Source organism: Pempheris klunzingeri, chromosome 1 (assembly GCF_042242105.1).
Source record: "Pempheris klunzingeri isolate RE-2024b chromosome 1, fPemKlu1.hap1, whole genome shotgun sequence".
Taxonomy (NCBI): Eukaryota; Metazoa; Chordata; class Actinopteri; order Acropomatiformes; family Pempheridae; genus Pempheris; species Pempheris klunzingeri.
The window spans coordinates 34,950,718-34,971,422 of NC_092012.1; the positions used below are offsets into that span (position 1 = coordinate 34,950,718).

General features: G+C 45.9%; 1 protein-coding gene across 5 annotated transcripts in view; it reads left to right on the forward strand.

Moving 5' to 3' along the window:
• adcy7 (adenylate cyclase 7) overlaps positions 1 to 20,705 on the forward strand; it is a 49,692-nt gene that overhangs the window by 26,234 nt on the left and 2,753 nt on the right. The window contains exons 3-23 of one of the 5 annotated variants that reach the window (XM_070834765.1): positions 2,848 to 3,045; positions 4,087 to 4,257; positions 4,367 to 4,516; positions 8,427 to 8,587; positions 10,421 to 10,532; positions 11,117 to 11,244; positions 12,089 to 12,247; positions 12,600 to 12,732; positions 13,003 to 13,191; positions 13,487 to 13,530; positions 15,363 to 15,422; positions 16,171 to 16,248; positions 17,097 to 17,166; positions 17,269 to 17,366; positions 17,453 to 17,537; positions 18,263 to 18,400; positions 18,533 to 18,640; positions 18,941 to 19,131; positions 19,259 to 19,370; positions 19,576 to 19,734; positions 20,362 to 20,508. In XM_070834765.1, coding sequence (XP_070690866.1) covers positions 2,848 to 3,045; positions 4,087 to 4,257; positions 4,367 to 4,516; positions 8,427 to 8,587; positions 10,421 to 10,532; positions 11,117 to 11,244; positions 12,089 to 12,247; positions 12,600 to 12,732; positions 13,003 to 13,191; positions 13,487 to 13,530; positions 15,363 to 15,422; positions 16,171 to 16,248; positions 17,097 to 17,166; positions 17,269 to 17,366; positions 17,453 to 17,537; positions 18,263 to 18,400; positions 18,533 to 18,640; positions 18,941 to 19,131; positions 19,259 to 19,370; positions 19,576 to 19,734; positions 20,362 to 20,508 — 2,691 coding nt within the window. The remainder of the gene's footprint in view (positions 1 to 2,847; positions 3,046 to 4,086; positions 4,258 to 4,366; positions 4,517 to 8,426; positions 8,588 to 10,420; positions 10,533 to 11,116; positions 11,245 to 12,088; positions 12,248 to 12,599; positions 12,733 to 13,002; positions 13,192 to 13,486; positions 13,531 to 15,362; positions 15,423 to 16,170; positions 16,249 to 17,096; positions 17,167 to 17,268; positions 17,367 to 17,452; positions 17,538 to 18,262; positions 18,401 to 18,532; positions 18,641 to 18,940; positions 19,132 to 19,258; positions 19,371 to 19,575; positions 19,735 to 20,361; positions 20,509 to 20,705) is intronic. The other 4 variants (XM_070834772.1, XM_070834779.1, XM_070834787.1 and 1 more) reach the window with 4 other exon arrangements.

Here is a 20,705-nt window from a genome sequence, read left to right on the forward strand (position 1 = left end):
AGCAGGAAAAGGCAGGTACCCGTGGGCCGATCGGCGGCGTGCTGTTGATGTTGGCACGATGGCAGGTAGTGAAGCGGTCAGTCAGGCCGGCGGTGAACTGACAGCTTCTGTCACCCCAGATCGTATTATTTTCCCCTGATGGAAACACCGTCTTAACCTTCCTTCTATTGTGTGGCTGCTGACTCTCTGGCTCTCTTCCACGCCGGCGTCTTTGTGCTTGTTCATAAAAATCGTTCCTCCTCACACACGGAGCCGTTCTAAAGGCTCGACTGACACACACACTCATAGGTCCTTTGTTACTCCTCGGTTATAAACTGTGACACTAGAAGGCAGAATTCACTCACCAGCTCACTCACAGGGTTCACATTGTTTCTGCGTATCGGCCTGATTGTTTATTGATCCCCTTTCTGATTCCTGATCAGTTTTCTGCGAGGGCAAACAGTCGGCTTACACAGGTCTGTCCAACAGTGTCTGAGCACGTTACAATAAACTACAACGCTGCTTTTCTTCAACAGGATGTCACTTGGAAATCAGATATAAAAAATGATTGTGTACTTGAGTTTTTTCATACTTTAGTGCTTTAGCCTCGTGGCTGCTTTAGTTCCTGTTCGTACTCCGTCCTCCCTCCCCGAACACACCGTGACTCTCCCTGTGCTCCTCTCTCGTCCTTCTCCTCGGCTGTCGTCCTGCACGCACCGTTGCCGGGGCCACAGAGGAGTTCAGAGAAAATGTTGGGATGGAGCTTGTGTAACACTGTAAAGGAGGGGCTGTTAGGGGTGTCAGAAAGTCACCAACAACTTGTATAACTCCTCTCACGTCGGATGAAGAGCGACGCTGAGAGGAACGAGCCCGTGTTCCAGACTCAGGCTCTGATTGGACGGAGAGACGGTCTGCTGTTTGGGCTTTGAAACGTGTGTCTAAACTGAGCGCGTCTGTGTGTTTCTAGGGGCTGTGAGAGGATGTTTGTGGAGTGTATATTTCATAAAGACGTCAGTGTCCTCCACACACGGCTCTGGCTTCCTCATCTGCCTCTGTTGTCTATAACGGCTGACAACCGTGGTGATCTGGTAGTTGAGGCTAGAATAAAGTCACCAGTTAGTCGTCCACTATTAGACCAATCACCAAATATATTAATTATTAATTTAGTAATCGATTAATCAGTCCAGATTCTCTGATTCCAGCTTCTTTAATGTGAATGTTTCCTGGTTTCTTGCCTCCTCTGTGACAGCAAACTGAATATCTTTAGGTTGTGGACGAAACAAGACGTTTGAGGACAACTAATTGATTAATAAAGTTGTTAAAAGCTGCAAGAAATGTGAGGTTACTGCATGAATATATTGCCAACAGGACGCTGTAAATATTACTGTTCTATAGACATAGTAGAGCCGGCAGACATGATGCTGACGGTCAGCTGAGGTACATCTTCAGAGTTTTGATGTGCCCTGCTTCGAACATCACAGCCGCATCTGTTCACATGGTTTTAGCTCCTATTCATATAGAATAATTGTTCTTTTTCCGCCTACAAAAAGGTTTTGTCAAGACTCACAGCTACATAATGAGGAGAAAGTGCTTTAGTTGAGATCTGGCCTTTTCCAGCGCTGCCATGGCAACCAGGAAGCTCGACATACAATGCAGAGATGGCCTTCTGTGAGCACAGATCTATTAACGCTGACTTTCAGAGCTCTCTTTTAACCCCTTGTTTCCTCTCGTGCTCTCCGACGCCCACTCTCTCTCCCACAAGACAACCTCCCCACACACACACACACACACACACACACACACACACACACACACACACACTCTCTCTCTCTCAGTGCAGTAACTCAATCAGGAAGACAGGATCCTGCAGCCAACAGGACGTGAAGCAGAGACAGAAAATCTTACTTGTTAGACTCGTCTAAATCCACAGGTGTATTTCCACTACAGGTTCAGTCAACACAATAACTTACTGATTAAAAAAGACCTGAGTGTTTGTGCAGAGAGCTGGACAAAATAACACACATTAGCTCTGCAGTACACCAGTTTGTGGCGTAGAGTTAAACCAGTGGTGTGAGGGTGTATCTGGTATCTTTTCAGTCGGAGTTGGCGAGGATCTCCTCAGGGTGATTTTTGATGCGTTACGTCACCCTTCAGTGTACCTGCACATCAGACGGCACGGACTCTATATCCCTCTAATGTTCTCTGAGAAATTAACTTATTTCCTCAAATAAAAGTCGGGTCTCTAATAAAGAGCTGGGGGCTGAAAACCAGAGTGGATAAACTCCTGGTGTCTGTTATGTGCTACCAGTGAGGCTTAATTTCCATCAGTTTAATTTAACTGTTGTTCTTGACCACTCTGTTTAAGTGTTATTACCCAAATATCAGTCCAGGAACAAAACTTCAACATGGAAAATGGGACTGAGATGTGACCAAATGTCCTTATCAAACAGAGGGAATTAGAAATGATGACCTGTCTCTGATATAAGCCCAGTGGCCTCTGCTTTTCACTATTTTAGGACGTGGGGGTTTATAAAAATGGCTCATATTAATTCGCTCAATTGTGTTTTTTGTGAAGGTTGGTCGTCCTCAGGTTGAAAAGATTTCAATCTTAGTGAGCCCGCCTGACTAAAGATGATGTAGAATGAAAATAAAATGATATAAAGGGGACACATAGCAGTAACTGTAATATGTTTTTTGTACACAGATGTGAAATGCACATGAATCAGTGTCTGTAAACACAGGAAACCTGCATGAGGACAAACGGCTTTGATAACCTGAGCCTGGTCCACACTGAGCCTGCCGGTCTGACTGCGTCTCTGTAATAACACGTGTGTTTGTCCTTCTGCTTGTCCCTCGCTGCCGGAGCAGAACGCAGGGGAACACTGTGCCTTTGTGAGCGTGGTGAGCAGCAGCCTGTGTGTGTTCCTGGCCGTGTTCGTGCTGGTGTGTACGGAGATGCTCTCCCAGCGATGGAGGCGTCTGCTGGGCATCGTTGTGTGGGCCACACACCTCACCATGGGCTACACCTTCATCTTCAGCAGCCCCATCATCCTCCCGTGGGACCAGGTAACTTCTCCCACATGAAAGATTATGTTCTTTTATTTGTTCGCAGTATTTTTGTTGGCTTTTTTGGCTCATACAAAGTACAGTTTGGTATATTTTAACAAAATCTCATCCCACAAGTAACACTAACCTACGGCACTATCACAGATTTACAATATGACACTGAGTGTGATAGAGGATTTATAAACACACAGAACACAAATCAGGAAAGGAAAGAAAATTAGGAACAGAAATTAAATTAAAGGGACAGTCCGTATTATCTGAAGTGTGGTTGTCTGAGCTCTTCATAGTCAGTGTAGTATTCAGTAGTCAGGTAGTAGTAGCAGGCAGGAGTCCTGATACAGATACTTAACAATGTGCTGCTGTGGACATGAGGCAGCAGGAAAACAGGTTCTAGTCCCCCAAACAAAAGGCCCACCTACACAAGCTGTTATCCTTCTCTTCACTCGCCGTGAAGCCACCAGACCAAAATAGTAATTTTATCTCACAGAGTACTTTGGTCTACCACTTTGCACCAACCACACTAGTTTGAATCCAAACTAATTATTAAAACACCAAAATCACACAATAACACAAACACAATAGCTGATGGGGGCAGCAGGAGGCTGTCAGACGGTGATGTAAAGCAGTGAAAATATTCTAAATACAACCTCCACTTAAACCGATGTTGATTATTCTCGGTGGGTCTTTCTTTAGGTGTCTCAGATCTGTTTTCCTGCTGCCCCCCCATCCACGGCAGTACATTGTTTAATGTCTGTTGTTTTATGTATATGGTGATATATGATCCTCCTAAATTTGCTTTCATGGAAATCTTAATATTTTCACACTTCATTGATGAGCTGTCATTCTGACACATTTCTGATTTCTAATATTTGAATGACAGGTTGGTTAATCACATCTTGTAGTGTGTGTATAATTTGATTTGGAGATGTCACTTTTACGGCGCCAGAATAAAAAGAGCGAATGAAGGCAGCGTTCGTTCAGTAGAATTTGATGTAGTCGGGACACAACAGTTGACGTCTTGAAATAATCTTGTGTTTCCAGGTGCCTTTCTTCCTCTTCATCATCTTCACCGTGTACACCATGCTGCCGTTCCAGTTGTGGTACGCTGTGGTGCTGAGCGTCATCTCCTCACTGTCCCACATCGTGGTCCTCACGCTGCACCTCACCGTTTATGGTGACAACAAGTCCACTCCGCTCCACCTCGCCAACCAGGTGAACCCAAAAACTGACTGATGTAGAAATGTTTTTAGACAATAATTAGACATAATAACCAAACAATCGTGTTGAGCTCTAACGTCTGCCACTGTGTCTGTCTCTGTAGCTGCTGTCCAATGCCGTGGTGTTCCTGTGCGGCAGTGTGGTGGGAGCCTTTCATAAGGTCCTGATGGAGAAAACCCTGAGGCAGACCTTTCAGGACACCCTGAGGTGCCTGAGCATGCGGATGAAGCTGGAGATAGAGAAGAGACAACAGGTTAGTTTGACACCACATCGTAACAAAGAGCTGAACAACCTGTCACAGTACGTCACTAAGAAATCTGCTCCCTATTTTTACATATGTGTAATGATATAATACTGGTCAGCGTTGGAACTGGTCCAGTAGATCACCAGTAGATCACCTCAGCCAGCAGCCACCAAACGGGCTGCAATGGCTGCAACGTGATCCTTTGGGACAACTGCACCTGATCACAGTAGGTCCACTAAAAGAGCTTGTTTGATCCACTGACAGGCTCAGAGTGTTATTCTAAGTGTGTGACAGCATCATGGAAAGGATCCCTACAGAGAGAGACCTGGAAGATCCTTTTGGTTTAACCACAAACAGCACACACACCAGACTACATTCAATAAAACAGGGATTTTAGAGAACAGTTAGCAGAAGCTGCTGCTCTAATAAGTAATAAATAAGTAATAAAAATTCAGGCAAAATGTAAGCCAGCTTTAGGATTGTTAAGCAGGTGCCTCCCATCACACACTTTTGGTTGAATGAAGCATTTCCTGCACCCATACAGACTCATTACACACACACACACACTGGTAATGATCCCTTATATCACGCAGAACCAATGCAGTATTTCTTTATTAAAGCCACCATCTCATTAGAGAGGAAAAGTGAAATGCTTTGAGCTTTTTAATGCCTTCTATTTTACTGCATCGGCTGTCCCTGTGTGGAGACAAACATTACAGACAAATGATGAGAACAGCTCGTTAGTGGCTGTTATAGCTGTGCTCTTGTAGTTTTATTTCTTCTTTAAGCTTTTCCTCTGGCTGGCCCCATGGTGACTCTCCCGTGGATGTTTTCATTGCGACTAACAAATCCTTCTCAAATTAGATTTTCCTGTGATGCCTTTTAAATTAGATGCATCTGTGCTGACTTCCTTTGACTTCAGAGGCATTTTTAAGACAATTTTTCCTATTTTGTCAGTCATTTGTTATGACTGTTGCTTAGTATGGGCCATAACAAGCGCTGGCTGACGGAGAAGCTGTGGCGTTGCCAAGCAGGACAGAGAGGAATGGTGCGATCGTTAACATTTACACCTCCTGCTGTATTTGAATTGGGGCTGAAAAAGGGCAGCCTGGTGCTCAAAGTTAGGACATAATAGCAAAGGAGCGGGGGCTCTCCAAAGCTGCTCCGACGGGGGAACCAATGAGCAACTGTTCCCACATTACTTTCAGCAGGAGGAAACGTTTCCTGGCAGGGTGAGAGGGATGTCAAAAACGCAGCGTTTAAACTGAGCGACTCAAACACTCCCGTTCACGAGCCTCTCCCAACACCACTGACCCCTCAGCACAGACTTTTTCCGTTCTTAACATATGTTTTATACATCAGTAATTAAAGTGCTCCTTTGTAAATAAAAGAGGAGCGCAGAGCACTCGCTGCAGCCCTGTATCATGTGACACATCCAGCAGTCTCCTCCGTCGTCTGCACAAAGGCCGCTTCATGAGAGGTGAGTTTCCACGTTTCAGGCTGGGGGAAACTGAAAGGGTCTTTTGAACCCTGTGAGAGGTCAGGCGGACTGAATGGAGGCAGTTCAGGTTGCAGCAGAGTGAAGGTCACACACACTCACGCACACACACACACACACACACACACACACTTCATGGCCTTAGGTGAGCATTTAACCCTCGTCACCTCTCCCACATTTTCTGTTCTCACAGCCTGATTAAAAAGAGAGATTACATTTGGTTTGTTTTCAGTTTGCCAACCCAAACCGTCCGCTTCCATTTTCATATTTATTATGTTTCTTCTAAAAATTAATCAAAAAAGGTGAAAAGCTGGAATGTTTTGAGTCAAAATGTCTTCACCTCTTTGCAGCAATGCTCCAAATTAAAATGAGGTGCAGTTTCATTATTTTTTTGTCCTTGAGGTGTCTGCAGAGGGTCCAGAAACCCTCCAGGGAAATAACAACGTGACAGCACACAGAAAAAACACTCAGACATGTCAAAGCCTGGGCTGATTAAAGGGAATCTGAGCTCTGAGTGCAGCACAGCGTCGGACCTAAACTGGGCTCCACAAGAGGAGGCTCTTCAGGGAAGACAAGACCAGAGTTCAGCAGCCAAATGAACGCTGGCACGGCTTCAAAACAAGAGCGTGAATGTCCTTAGGTGGCCCGACTGAAGCCCAGAACTAAATCCCTTTGAAATTGAACGCACACACATCTCATCCCACCTGACCTGTCTTAAGCAGATATTAAAGAAGGACTTAAAGAAGAAGCGACAGAATCCAGAGTTTATTGGCTGAAGTTTGTATTCAGGACTCGGTTGTGTTCCTTGAATGCCTGTTTACACGGGACATTTATATTTTTGTTTTCAAGCACACATCTGAGACAAATAAACTTTTGAATTCACTTTTTTACAACAAGGAAAACTGTGGAAGAAGTTAAAGGAAGTGAATACTAACACACACACAAACATCTGCCTCTCTTTCTCACACACACACACACACACACACTCTTGTCTTTGTATGGTTGACTCATTCCCCCTTACCTTAACCTTTAACCATCACGACTAAATGCCAAATCTCGACCTTTAACTTAACCCTTAAGCCTAACTTTATTCTAACCTTAACCTTAAAACTAAGTCTGAACCCTGAAACAGCTCTTTGAAGCTGTTGGAACCAAACTGTCCTCACAAAACAGGAATGTCCTCTCAAAGCTGCTTTAAACCCAAAGTATGACCACACACACACACACACACACACACACACACACACAGAGCTCTGGCCTCATACCTTAAAACAGACTCATAGCTTTGTTCTCACTTCTGTTTACATCCACGTGTGTGTCTTTAAGGGCTGCATCATGTAAAAATCATTTTGTAGATAGTTCAGATAGATAATTCAGCTGGCTCTGAGTCAGCTGGCGTGGTCACATGACGGATTAATCATTCCCTCAGAAATTCCCTCTTCAGTCTTAATCCAGCCGTGTTTGTCGGACCTCTGGTTACTGTGGTGGACTGACTCCAGAGGGATTTCATTCCCTCACTGACACAGTGCTGAATCCTCTGTCATCTTCACCATGTGATATGGAACCAAATTATTTTAGTCAGACTTGTTTGACATTTGATCTTATCATTATCTGATAATGAACAGATTAAATGGTTTAGAATGCACTTGTGTTTAATCTTGTGATTTGATGATATTGATTTAAAGGGACAGTCTGTATATTATTATAAGTGTATTACACCTACAGTAGGTGCAGGTCGGCACAGCAAAGACGCTAAGCGATGTACTGCTGTGGACGTGGGGGGTGGCAGGAAAACAGATTTTAGACTCCTTGACTCTGTGTTTTCAAAACTACCAGACTCCATTGACGAAAACAGTCATTTTACCTCACAGAACACGAGCGTTGCTGGTCTCTCGCTGCCTTGATCGGTTAGTTTTTCTGCTATTGTCTGACTGTGCTGTTTTTAAATGGTTAGTCTGGACCTGCACTAATTAATTAGTTTGTTGATCGAGGTAGCACTAGACCAGCAAACTCCTGGTGTCTCTGAGGTCTGGCCATAGCACTGAAGCACTAGTAGAGCCAGTACAGCTACAGATCGGTGCTAGTACTGTGGTGTATGAACACAATGGCCTCATAGAAGCCTGGCACAGTTGAAACTGAAGAAAAAAACCTCATATTCCCTCACTAATGATTGTATTGAATAGAAAGCTTGACAGCTGTCAGTTGTCAGCTGAGATTCAAGTTCGTAGCTGGATATTAAAGAGTGAGAGGTCGATGAGGTGGGTGTGTGTGTGTTCTGGATAGTTTTCATGTCAGGGTTTCACCGATGTACACTCAGAGTGTGACAGTCAAATAAGCCTCATTCCCTGGCTCACCCAAATTGCAGTTATGTAACTAATTGTGTGTGTGTGTGTGTGTGTGTGTGTGTGTGTGTGTTTGCAGGAGAACCTGTTGCAGTCTGTGCTGCCCGTCTACATCTCCATGAAGATGAAGCTGGCAATCATGGAGCGCCTGCAGGACTGCAAAGACAAAGAGGAGCAGCAGCGACTCGTCAAAGATAACAACTTCCACAGTCTGTATGTCAAGAGGCACGAGAATGTCAGGTACAGCCACAAACGCCTCCGAACACAGAACACAGGGAGTTTCATTAATTAGACAAACCTGGTCAAACCTGCACTTTTAAAGGGATTAAAAGTGTCTGCGTACATGCAGCTGGTGTATCAGGAGACCAGATCTCAGACCAGAATCAAAGACTACATCTGAGAAAACATAAAAAGAATAATTTCAGATGAGCTGTGACTAGTAACAAGTGTGAGGGATGAAAAAAGACATTTTATTATACATCTGTTTTAGCTCAGTCATCACATTATCTTTGTTATATTTCCTAAGATTGTTGCACTTTGAAGCAAACTGATTTCATTTGCCCAACTCGTTTGTATCCTCATCCCCAGTTCTTCTCAAAGAAGCACCTCTACACACGTCACTTCAGAAAACATAGATGAGGCACAGAAGCCAAAAAAGTGCACACAAACAGCAGATTTCCCCGAGCACTTGGCGTAACGATGGAGATTAGTACGTCTGTTTGTTTTCAGAGCACTGACCCAGTTACAGCTCTTTGTCTTTCCAGGGTTTCATTAATTTAGCGAGTGCGGACAGATATTGGGTCAGCTTAAAATGAACTTTGGCAGATGGCTCATCGGCTCATTTTTTCAGACAAACGTCGTCAAGACACACAGCTCAGTGAGAGGACTTCACTCCAGTGTGTCTGCAGAGCGACACACAGGGCGGACATTTAGAAGTGTCTTTCTTTGTGTTTTAATGCAGATGTTTCAGTGTGGAGCAGTTCAGGTTCAGTCCTGATCAGTTTAGAGGAGTGAGCTGGTCTGAGGATAGAGTGGTAACACAGACCAGCAGCTGTCAGCAGCCCCTCTGGTGTTTACTGAGGCGATCTTCATCTGTCAGAGTGCGTCTGAACTTTAATCAGGAGGACATTATGAAGGCAGCTGCCACGTTCAGGGAGAAGGTGCTGAATGACAGGCTGCAGCCCGACCTGTCCCAGTAATTACCCAGTCAGACCAGTCATTACCTGGGCCGCCTGTCTCATGAAGCACCTGGCCGGACCAGGCTCTGTGTCCCTCTGCTGGTGCACACATCAGTGATATTTGTTGTAATTACTCATGTGTGTATGATTAATCTCCTGAATATTTTCTCAATTAATCGATTAATGGTTTGTCCTTCAGTCCAATCGAACTACACCAACTACTACAACTACAATCGAACTTAAGGATTAATGTGTTTAAAAAGGAGTTAAATGATCCGTCAGTCATCAGACTAGTTTCTTGGATTTGGTTGATAGTTTAGTTTGCAGAGAAAACAGGAGTGAGGCAGCATGTCACAGTCAGGTCGGTGCCCTCGTCCTGTCGTTTACGACCTTCATCACAGCTGCTGACGGGCTGAGTGTGTGGTTCACCGAGGCTAGTGTTACAGCGGGCAGAGCGTCCGCTCCCCTGAGGCTAGACATGCTGAGGCACGGCGGCCGGTCAGGTGCTCCGTCTGGGTCGGGCCTCTGCCAGACTCCCAGCTGCTTTCCCTGGAGGTGTCGGGGTCGTCCAGAGGCCACATGAGGTGTCAGTGCTGACCGGCAGCTTTAATGATGGCTCAGCTGCTCTGCCACTGGTCAGGACTACTGGAGGTTGATGGGAGGCCGGTCCTGCATCCCATTTCAGGGGTCATAATGGTCATAGTGGTCATAGTGGGCCGTCAAAGCCAAATCTGGAGGACATGAAAGGTGCATGCTTCATGGCCAGTGTGTGGAAATGTAAAAGTACTTTAGTTAGTAAAACAGAAATGAAGTATCCTTCGTTTCATCAGTGCTACATAGGTGATATGTTGATGTTGTGTTTGTGTGTGTTAAACTCTGCATGTCTGTCTTTCAGTATTCTGTATGCTGACATCGTTGGCTTCACCCGATTGGCCAGTGACTGTTCTCCCAAAGAGCTGGTCATCATGCTCAATGAACTGTTTGGCAAGTTTGACCAAATTGCCAAGGTGAGCCCCGGCACAGCGTACGCTATATTTAGAATATTTTCACCTTGCTGTCAGACAGGCAACTGAAGGTGTTGAATCAGACTCTTTAAAAACACCAGACTCCATTGATAAAAATACCAATTCTACCTCCAGAACACAGAAGCTGGTCTACCTAGTGGTAGACCTCAGTCAGTTAGTTAGTTTGTGCTATTGTGTGTTACACAAATGTTGTTGTTGGATCCAAATTAACCCTTTAAAATACCGCAGTCAGTAACACAACCTAACTATTGAAAATACCACAGTTTATCCGCTTAAGTTGCAGCTGACAGTTTGTCTCTTTACAAGATTGTAGCAGTGATAATGCAAACCTCAGACTGGCTGGGAAAATCTGGGTTGGGCAGCTGGACAAGGAATCACTCTCTTCTTATCAAGCCATGACCAAGGCACTTAAACCTCAGAAGCACAAGACTGCGGCTGTGCTGAGTGGCTGCCATGTGTTGGCATGTGTACACTCACATCCTGTCTGTCTACTTACCCACACTTAATGCAGCCAGGCGACATCTTTAACAACTGTTTTGTCCTCTCCTCCTTCTCATTCTTTATAGGAAAATGAATGCATGAGAATCAAGATTCTTGGAGACTGCTACTACTGTGTGTCAGGGCTGCCGGTGTCTCTGCCTAAACATGCCAAGAACTGCGTTAAAATGGGCCTGGACATGTGTGAAGCCATCAAGTGAGTCTCTCAGCTTAACTCCTCAAGGAGAACCTGGGTCCTGTTTTTATATATCCAGGTGTCTAAATGACCGGTGGGTACAAAAAGTGTTGGAACTGGTCCAGTAGAGTCTGAGTGTCTGACAACATTATGTACAGGATCCCTGTAGTGAAAGGGAGCTAAAATCCCTGTTTTAGTGAATGTAGTCTGGTGTGTGTGCTGTTTGTGGTTAAACCAAAAGGATCTTCCAGGTCTCTCTCTGTAGGGATCCTTTCCATGATGCTGTCACACACTTAGAATAACACTCTGAGCCTGTCAGTGGATCAAACAAGCTCTTTTAGTGGACCTACTGTGATCCAGTTGTCCCAAAGGATCACGTTGCAGCCATTGCAGCCCGTTTGGTGGCTGCTGGCTGAGGTGATCTACTGGACCAGTTCCAACACTTTTAGTAAAGACAAAAGTTCTCCTTTAACATTGGTGTGATAAGCACTCTTAGTGTTGATATAAATTATGTAAATAAAAGTGTTGAAAGCTATTTGTGGAGGCTCTCAGAGACTAGTGTTGTGTATCTGTGAGTCATTCTCAGTCATGTCTCTGCTTTTGGACACCATGGTCTGTATTACCCAAAAGAGTAAAACGCTAAAAGTAAACGCTGACTGGAGGATGTTTTATAACCGCTATAGGACCTTAGAGAGCCACTTTCCTTTAAATTGAAATGTTCCTTTAACTGAAAGTCAAGCATGAGTTTGTCTTGTTGAGTTTTAACGTCCATGTGGACACACGGACAGACAGCAGGGCTCCACAGGGTCACATGTGGACAGGACTGTCTTGAAGGTGTTTCAGTGTTGCTCTGACGCCCCTCCAGGCAGGTGCGGGAGGCCACAGGAGTGGACATCAACATGAGAGTGGGTGTGCACTCGGGCAACGTGCTCTGCGGCGTGATCGGCCTTCGCAAGTGGCAGTTTGACGTGTGGTCACATGACGTCACGCTGGCCAATCACATGGAGTCGGGAGGCCTTCCAGGGTGGGTTGTGTTACTTCTGTATGATGGCTTTCAGAAACCTTTGTACACATGTATGTGTATTTATATTTATATTTATATTTATTTTTGCTATTTTTGTCTTTTCTATTGCTTTGTTTTTTTCACTCTCCCTGTTTATATTGTCGCTGCTGTAACAAGAAAATTTCCCCCTATGGGGGATCAAATAAAGAAAGTCTAAGTCTAAGTCTAAGTCACGTTGTCGACGCTGTCTGAGGTTCACTTATTTTTTGTAAATGAACAAATTGAGTGACTGAATTATTTCAAATGTAATCAAGATTATCAAATAAACATCATCTCTCCAGTGTTTCATTGCCTCTCCTCTCCTCACTGCCAGACGGGTCCACATCACAGAGGCAACGCTGAAGCACCTGAACAAGGCGTACGAAGTGGAGGAGGGCAACGGCCACCTCAGGGACCCCTACCTGAAGGAGCTCAACATCCAGACCTACCTGGTCATTGATCCACGGGTAAGCTCTCTGCCCGTCTCACCTCAGAGTGGGAGAGAGTATAGTAGTATTTACACCAGCTCTCACAAATAACGGCTGGTGTGATGATTAAGCGTAGAAAAATGATCACATATAATCGCCTGTTCTGAGTACAGCCAATACCTAATGACTTTATGATTCAGGGACACCATCACCTTAATTTCCACGGCTCAGAGTTTCAGCTGAATGCCTGCAGTGTACCGCTAATCTAATATTTGATATGTGTGTGTGTGTGTGTGTGTGTGTCTGCAGTCTAAGGACCCATCACTGAACAGCCGTAACGCGCCCAAACCTCGAGTCAATGACGGCCTAAAGATGCGGGCGTCTGTGCGTATGACCCGTTACCTGGAATCCTGGGGGGCCGTCAAACCTTTTGCCCACCTTCAGAACCGAGAGGGCTTCACCACAGACACCATCGTCAACGGCAAGTCACGCTTAAAGGTACGCAGATCTGTTCCTCTGCTGGAGCCGACGTTAAATCATAGCGTGAAGATATAAGCAAATAATATAGGAGATTACCTACGAACAGAGGTGTCACTGAAAGACCTTTTCACTGTGTGCTGGGTGAAAGGAACTCTGGTGAGTTCTCCTGTAAAACACTTCTGCTTTGCTCCTCAGTGGAAAAACCTGCTGTAGGATGTTTAAAGCTTTCAGACATTAAACTTGTTTTAATTGATGTTTTGATGTGCGGATGAGTGACTGCGCAGTAGTTTGAGAGTGTCCCTGTCGTCTCCAGGACATCCCTCTGCGATCGGTGCCCAGCTCCAAGGTCACTGAGAGGTAAGAACACCTCTGACAACATGAATCCATGGGTGAAGTCCTTTTAGCTGTTAATAATGTTAATGTTTGACGGTATTTTAATCTGGAACAGTGTGTGTGCTCACACACAACAGCACTGTTGCTCAACAGCGTCTCAATGGCAGAGTGTTTCCCATCAACTCTCCCTGCCAGGACTTTCCCATCTGTTCGTCTGAACTGGACATCGTATTTCATTAATAACATTGTGTAACATTGAGTCAAAGTGTTCAGATGTTATTACTTTTCTGGCAGTCATTACATTATTGCCAATGTTCAGCTCTACACTCAGAGATTATCATACAGTATTAGATGGATTATTTTCATGGGAGCTCAGACATTTTAATGGAGTGATGTCACTCGTGGGTTAGCATTTGGGTGATTTTATGATGGTTGTCAGGGTCAAGAGTCACGTTAGACAACTCGTCACGTGTGAGATTTTCCTTTTTGACTCACATTTTCCTTCACTTGTCTACTTGTGGATGAATGCTCCACGTTTTAACTGCTTAATATCCAGTTTATGAGCTTCTCTAAAGTGATTTACAGGCAGGACGTGTAGTGTCCCAGCGATGTGGAGCTACAGGTCATAAACCAGGTCTGAGCTGCTCCGCTGTACGTAAATGCCAGGAAGCAGAGAGGGAAAATTACTGTTTAACCCTGAAGTGTTGGTGGAGGTGAGCTGCCCCGCTGCAGAAGTTAGACTATGAACAGTCACTGATCGGTGCTCGACTTCATGCATGAATCAGCATCGACTAATGACTGAATCATGTTATTAATGATGCTGTGTCAGCAGCTGCGTTTACATGGACCCTGATATTCAGCCATTTTCTCCCAAAGCTTCAGCCACTTTCAGTCAGGTAGAGAGGAGTTTGATGAAATAGAGAAAATAACTACTTGTTTCGGTTTTGGTTGAAATAAAAAGTCAAATACAAATTTAAAAGTTAGGGCACATTAAAAACAAAATATGCTCCTTGATGCCACATTGGCTCCATCCTGGGTGTAAATATTGTTGTTGATTTAGTGTCCGTTTAAACAGTAATGCTGGAACATTTCAGTGGGATTGAGGAAACCACAGCTGATGAGTCATTACTGAGCAGGTAAAACACCTCTAGAGGGAATTTTTCTTAAAATCCAGCTTTATTTGGACAGTAGGACAGTTCATGTTTCCAAAGAGTGTTTGGAGCTGCAGATTAAACGTGTGCTGAGTACAGCTGTGCTGCACGGGCATTCGGCCCTGCTGAGCTACGACGGGCCTTAGCCTCACATTAGCCTCATATTAGCCTCATATTAGCTTCACATTAGCCTCATATTAGCCTCATATTAGCCTCATATTAGCCTCATATTAGCTTCACATTAGCTTCACATGACAAACTGATCATGGTCGTAGCTGACGATGGTTAATGCTCGGTCCCTGTCTGGCCCAGGCGGTGAGCATACGGAGAAATATTTAAAGTGTAGCTGCTGATTAGTGGGCAGGACTCACCTACACAAACAGTGTGGGCAGCAGTGATGTGATTAGGAGAGATAAGTGTGTGCCTGAAAGCACAAGCATTCCCCGTGTGAATGGAGGCTCGTGTTATCTCGGATATTGTTCACTTTCGTCATGTATGTACAGCCCGCTGTAGCAGAGGAGGAGCTGGTGAACACGTCTGACGTGATGGCGTAGCACAAGATGTTTACACGCACGCATGTCTGTCTGTCATTATCAGTTTGAGCTGGATTTTCACATGTGTTTGGCCAGTGGCCCTGTGTTTTTGGCTCCCCACTGCTCTGCTGTGATGAACCTGTGTTTGTGTCTCGTTGTCGGGCCCTGGCAGCTTTGATGAGTCTCTAGAAGAGCCCTTCACCTTGCCCACCTCTCCGTTCAGCAGCTATAAGTGAGTGGGGCCTTCATGGCCCACGAGGTCCTCCGTCCCTCAGCGCAGCAGTTCTCAACCTCTCGGCTTGTGACACAAAAACGGAAACAGATGGATGCTTTCTCATGTGTTTAAACGAGGTTTCACTGACTCTACGTCATTATGCTTTTTCCTTCTGCAGATTACTACCCAGAAATCCACTAAAATGAGTCATTTATCACAGTAATTTGAGATATAAAACATTACACCATGAATTCAATTGCCCAGACTCCTCAGACAGTGTCCATGTGCTGTCCTCTCCCACGGGATGAGAACTGCTGCCTGAGCGGAGAGCCCTGCCGTCCCAACACTAACCTGAGCACAGAGTCTTCTTCTCTCACTGCTCCCTCTGTGTGTCGGGGCGTCGTACGTCATCAGACACGCTCCTATTAACACTGATCACTGGCTGGGGCTTGTGTGTGTCTGTGGGAGTGTTTCCTTCCTGAGAGAGTAGGGGGTTTCCAAGCAGAAGCACGGCAGAAACACTCCCGCTGGATCCCCTAACACACAGTGTTCTGCATCCGGCACACTCCCTCTACGTAACCACGTGCCTCTTTGCTCACTAATGCTCAGAATGGCATTAACCACGTTGCCTCCAAGCACATTTAAACTGGACCTGAGTAACCTGCATGACCGGGTCTGGTTTTCCAGCATCTGCTGCAGTCCACTGATGTGTTTCAGGGTCTGGCCGTCTGCCTCTTCCTAATTGTCTCGCTGCTTTCCGGTGCAGGAACAAATCCCAGAAGAGTAAGTTTGATGAGGAGGTGCACAACGAGATGACCACCACCATAGATGAGCTCAGCAGCAAGTAGGTCCATTTTTACCACAAGTCAACTCACATTTAATTAGTTTAACAAGTAAATGATGTAACCCAAATGTATGAGCAATGTGTCTTAAAGGGACATTTCACAATGTTTCATGTGGATGTCCAGTCAGTGCTGGTAGTAAATGTGATCAGCTGAAGCAGTAAATCAGTGCTGCTCTATTCATAGAGAAAGTTGAGTTGAGCCGTGCTGACAGCGCCCACATGTACATGAGTACATTACGTGCAAGCTGCTGATGCTTCTTCCAATGTTGCCGTGTATCACCACCCTAAACCTCTAACTACAACTTGATTGGCTAACACACTGTAAACCGTGTCCTCGTCCAGAACATCCTCTACACTCATATTTTGGGATGCCATTGTCACTGGTGGAAATGTAGCTGGTCTGCATCACAGACAAAGAGAACAAGGAACTGTTGTTTTGGAGCGCCATCCAGGACAACCACATAAAAAATGGTGAACTTGCCCTTTAAGTTTGTTCTGCTGCACTGCTCTCTGTGGGTTGAAGGTTTCAGGCAGGTTAATGAGACCACAGGTAAACGGAAACACCTGCTGTGTCACCAGGGGAACAGAGACGATGTGAAAGCCATGCTAACGGCTAACGGCTAACAGGATGGCTCTGGGTGGCCGTGTGCTGGTTGTCTGGTAGGTCGGTGACCCACTTTGGTCTGGACTAAAATACCAAAACAACTATGAAATGGATTCATACTCATTCAAGTGGTGTGTGAAGAGAGCAGCTGGTAACGTCCTGAGAGACCCGGTGCTGATTTACCACAGGACACACTGTGGTTAAACCTCAAAGTAATCATTCCCTCCTTCTTCCCCTCTGTCAGGCAGTGGTCGAAGTCTGAAGAGAACAGCAATTTCTCTCTGTTCTTTCCAAAGAAACATCTGGAAAAACAGGTTGGTTGGACACAGAGCAGATAATGAGAGCGTCTATAGGTCCACCTGATCAGACAGATCAGACACTGAGGCTCAGCTGTGCTCCGTTTGTCCTCCTCTCAGTACCGAGACCTGGACCTGCCGATGTTCAAACACTACGTCGGCTGTGCCACCTTCATCTTCCTCTGCATCTTTCTGGTCCAGATGTTGGTGGCGAAGGGGTGAGTACTCAGCGGGATGGTGACAGGAAGAGGAGGAGAGGCAGGAGGCTGATTTCCTGACGTGTTCTGGTTTTCATCTCCCTCAGCAGACAGATGTTGGGGATGTCATTTGGAGTATTGGTCTGTGTGCTGCTGCTGACCCTGGCCATCTGTTTCGCAGGTCACCTACAGGTCAGTGTGCCAAGTCGCATGTTTACACACTCTACCGTTAACGTTTTCAAGCTTTGTCCCAGTTTGTGTCTGGGTTTGTAGGAAGTGGAAAGTACCTCTAAGAACAACCTGTGAAGCCACACTGGATGCAGGCTGGTGTTGAAAAGCCGTCTTTTTTCGCAGAAACAGGTGTTAAAGTCCCACCTTATGAGATGCCGGCCTGGTTCAGACCAGCAGTGACTGTTTTCCTCTAAAGTGCTGTTCAGTGACTTTAATCTCCTTGTGCATGAAAAGTGGAAAGTGAAATTCTTTATAGATTATCAACATAAATGCCATAAAACACAGCTCTGCTTCAGGAACAATGTCATTTCACTCTACATCTGTTAAGCCCCCCCTCCATTATCTGTGCTGTTATCCAACAAGCACTGAACCGATGAGACTTAATTCTTCTAAATACGGAGGACATCTTTACATATGGCTGTAGGCAGGTCATTGTCAGCGCTCTGCTGCTTTACTGCAGCAACAGATGAGCTGAGTGTCAGAGGTCCATCGGCCAGAATAACACACACATTTTACAGCAGGCAGGTGCTTGGTGTGTGTGTGTGTGTGTGTGTGTGTGTGTCCTTGCCAGAATTAGCCTGTGTGAGAGCAGGAACACGGAGGCTGTCTGTAGCTCACCTCCTGACCCTTCAGAGCTTCCTCCCTCTGCCCTCACCCTTCTCCTCACCTCTCCGTGTCCCCTCCAGCGCCTGTTTCCAGAGAAGCTGTCTCGGTGCCAGTGGCTGCCGGCTGTGTCGGAGGCGGTGGTGAAGCGGCCGTGCGTGCGCCTCCCTCTGGCCACCGTCACTACTGCGGTCATCGTCATCATGGCGGTGTTCAACCTGGTGAGAGCAGGCTCACGTGTTTTAGTGCTGAGAGAGGGTCGTTATGTGCTCTGCTATTTCTAGCGCCGCCGCTCCTCATAGCTGCCATGCCAAACTTCAAAGGCCTGTCAAACCTTTTTTATCCCGTCGCAGTGCTTCGAACAGACGCGTGTGGCAAACTGTTCCAGTCATCTGATCGACCTGCGACACACAAACGACTCCGATGAGCTGGGATTACAGGGAGACCTCTACTACCTGCCTGTGAGTGACGGGTCTGTTACACACACAGTAATGACATCTTCACACCAGACCTCATGAAATGGTGTTTACAGATCGTTCTGGCACGTCTTTAATGGTCAGCCTGGTGTGGCACCATCCTCATCAGTAAGCAGATATCACGACATTTTAGGTGTTTATGGATGTCTTAGTCAACTGGACCAGTTCCAGGATGTGGACAGAGAGGACCCAGGGTTAGAAACACTGGGATTCTCCTTTAAAATGAATTGTTTGTAGACTTGTTGCTGCTGTTATCTGACTCCATCCTGGCCTCCGCCCCCTCAGTACTCGGTGTACTGCTGCATCCTGTCGCTCATCGCTTGTGGAGTCTTCCTGCGGGTGAGCTTTGAGCTCAAAGTGATGTTCCTCACCGTGGCCTCGGCAGCGTACTACTACATCATCCTCCGCACCAAGAGGGAGTTCTTCGTAGCCTACGGAAACATCCTGTACGCTCAGGCCACAACCAACTGCAGCAGGTGGGCAGTCAGTCAGAGCCTCCTCTTAAACGTGTTATCCATCAGCACTGCTGGTCAGTTAACTCATGTCAGCTCGGTGGATCATGTGCGAAGTGCAGCCATGAATGTTGTGCTTGTTGTCGTGCAGCAGAGAGGATCAGTCCATCCTGAGATGGATCGGGCTGGTGAAACACCCACAGGTGATGAGCTGCATATACATCACCCTGTTCCTGGTCACCATGCTCATCATCTCACAGCAGGTAACAGCGTCACCTCTCATGTCTCTACCATTCAAACCCCAGACAGACAGACAGACAGACAGACAGACACATTAACAGGTTAACAGAGAAACGTGCTGGTGGAGTCGGTCCATTTAAATCAGTGAAGTCAGATGTTGAACTGCTGCAGAACAAATCCAGGACGTTCCCAGTAAAAAGTGAAGCTCACTGTGTTTCTGTCTGCCAGAACGAGTCCTGCTTCCGCCAGGACTTCCTGCTCAAGTATAAGAACCGCACAGAGCAGGACGAGATCGAGACCCGGGAGAACCTGAACCGCCTGCTGCTGGAGAACGTCCTGCCGGCCCACGTGGCCGCGCTGTTCGTCGGGGAGAACAAGAAGAACGAGGTGGGGGGGCAGAGCCACTGCACCCAAACATTACATCACACCGGGGCTGTCAATCAATCCAAATCTAACTGATTGATCACAGTTTACTGTGACTCATCACTTTTTATCTTCCTGGTTGTCTTACTGGGTATTTAAATGTAATATTAAATGTCCAATGAAGCACTGAAACGTTGATGTCAGTATTTAATTTACTCTTCTATTCTGTAAAAAGGTCTTCAAATTTCCTCTTAATTTAACATTTCTTTATTTTATTAACTTACTTTTGTCTATTTTTATTCTTCTGTGTTGTGTTTTTTTCAGACCAAACACTGAGACACATTCACTGTGTGCTTTTATCAGCTAATGAGCTCTGACACACTGACATCAAATCCCAAAACCAGGAACCATAAAGACTCAATAAACCTCCAGGGTCCAGGCCTTCCTCTAAACCTGCAGCCAAACAAAAGGCTTTGTTTTATTTTATGAAGTGGTTTTCAGTGAGCTCTGTGAAACAGGCCAATGGACATAAAGTTATACCAAAATGATTTATAACCCTTTAAGTGTGTTAGCTGAGGGAGGTCTGTCTGCCGCGGTGGCGTCCCTCTGGGGCACAGCGTTAACCGTGCGTGTTGTGTGTTTCTGTGACAGGACCTCTACTACAAGTCCTACGACTGCGTGTGTGTGATGTTCGCCTCGGTGCCGGATTTCAAAGAGTTTTACACCGAGTGTGATATCAACAAGGAGGGCCTGGAGTGCCTGAGGCTCCTCAACGAGATCATCGCCGACTTTGACGAGGTCAGGAACACGCAGGAGAAAAGCAAAAGAAAATCTCTCTTTGATTTGAGTGTCTGTAAAGCTCCATTCTGTCATCGCAGCTCTGCTCTAACGCACTTGTTCCTCTGCAAACGTGACCCCGGGGGGGCCCGAGGAGCTGGAGGAGCTGGAGGATCGGGCTGCAGCAGCTCTGTATTATTAGAGCCGGACTGTAACTG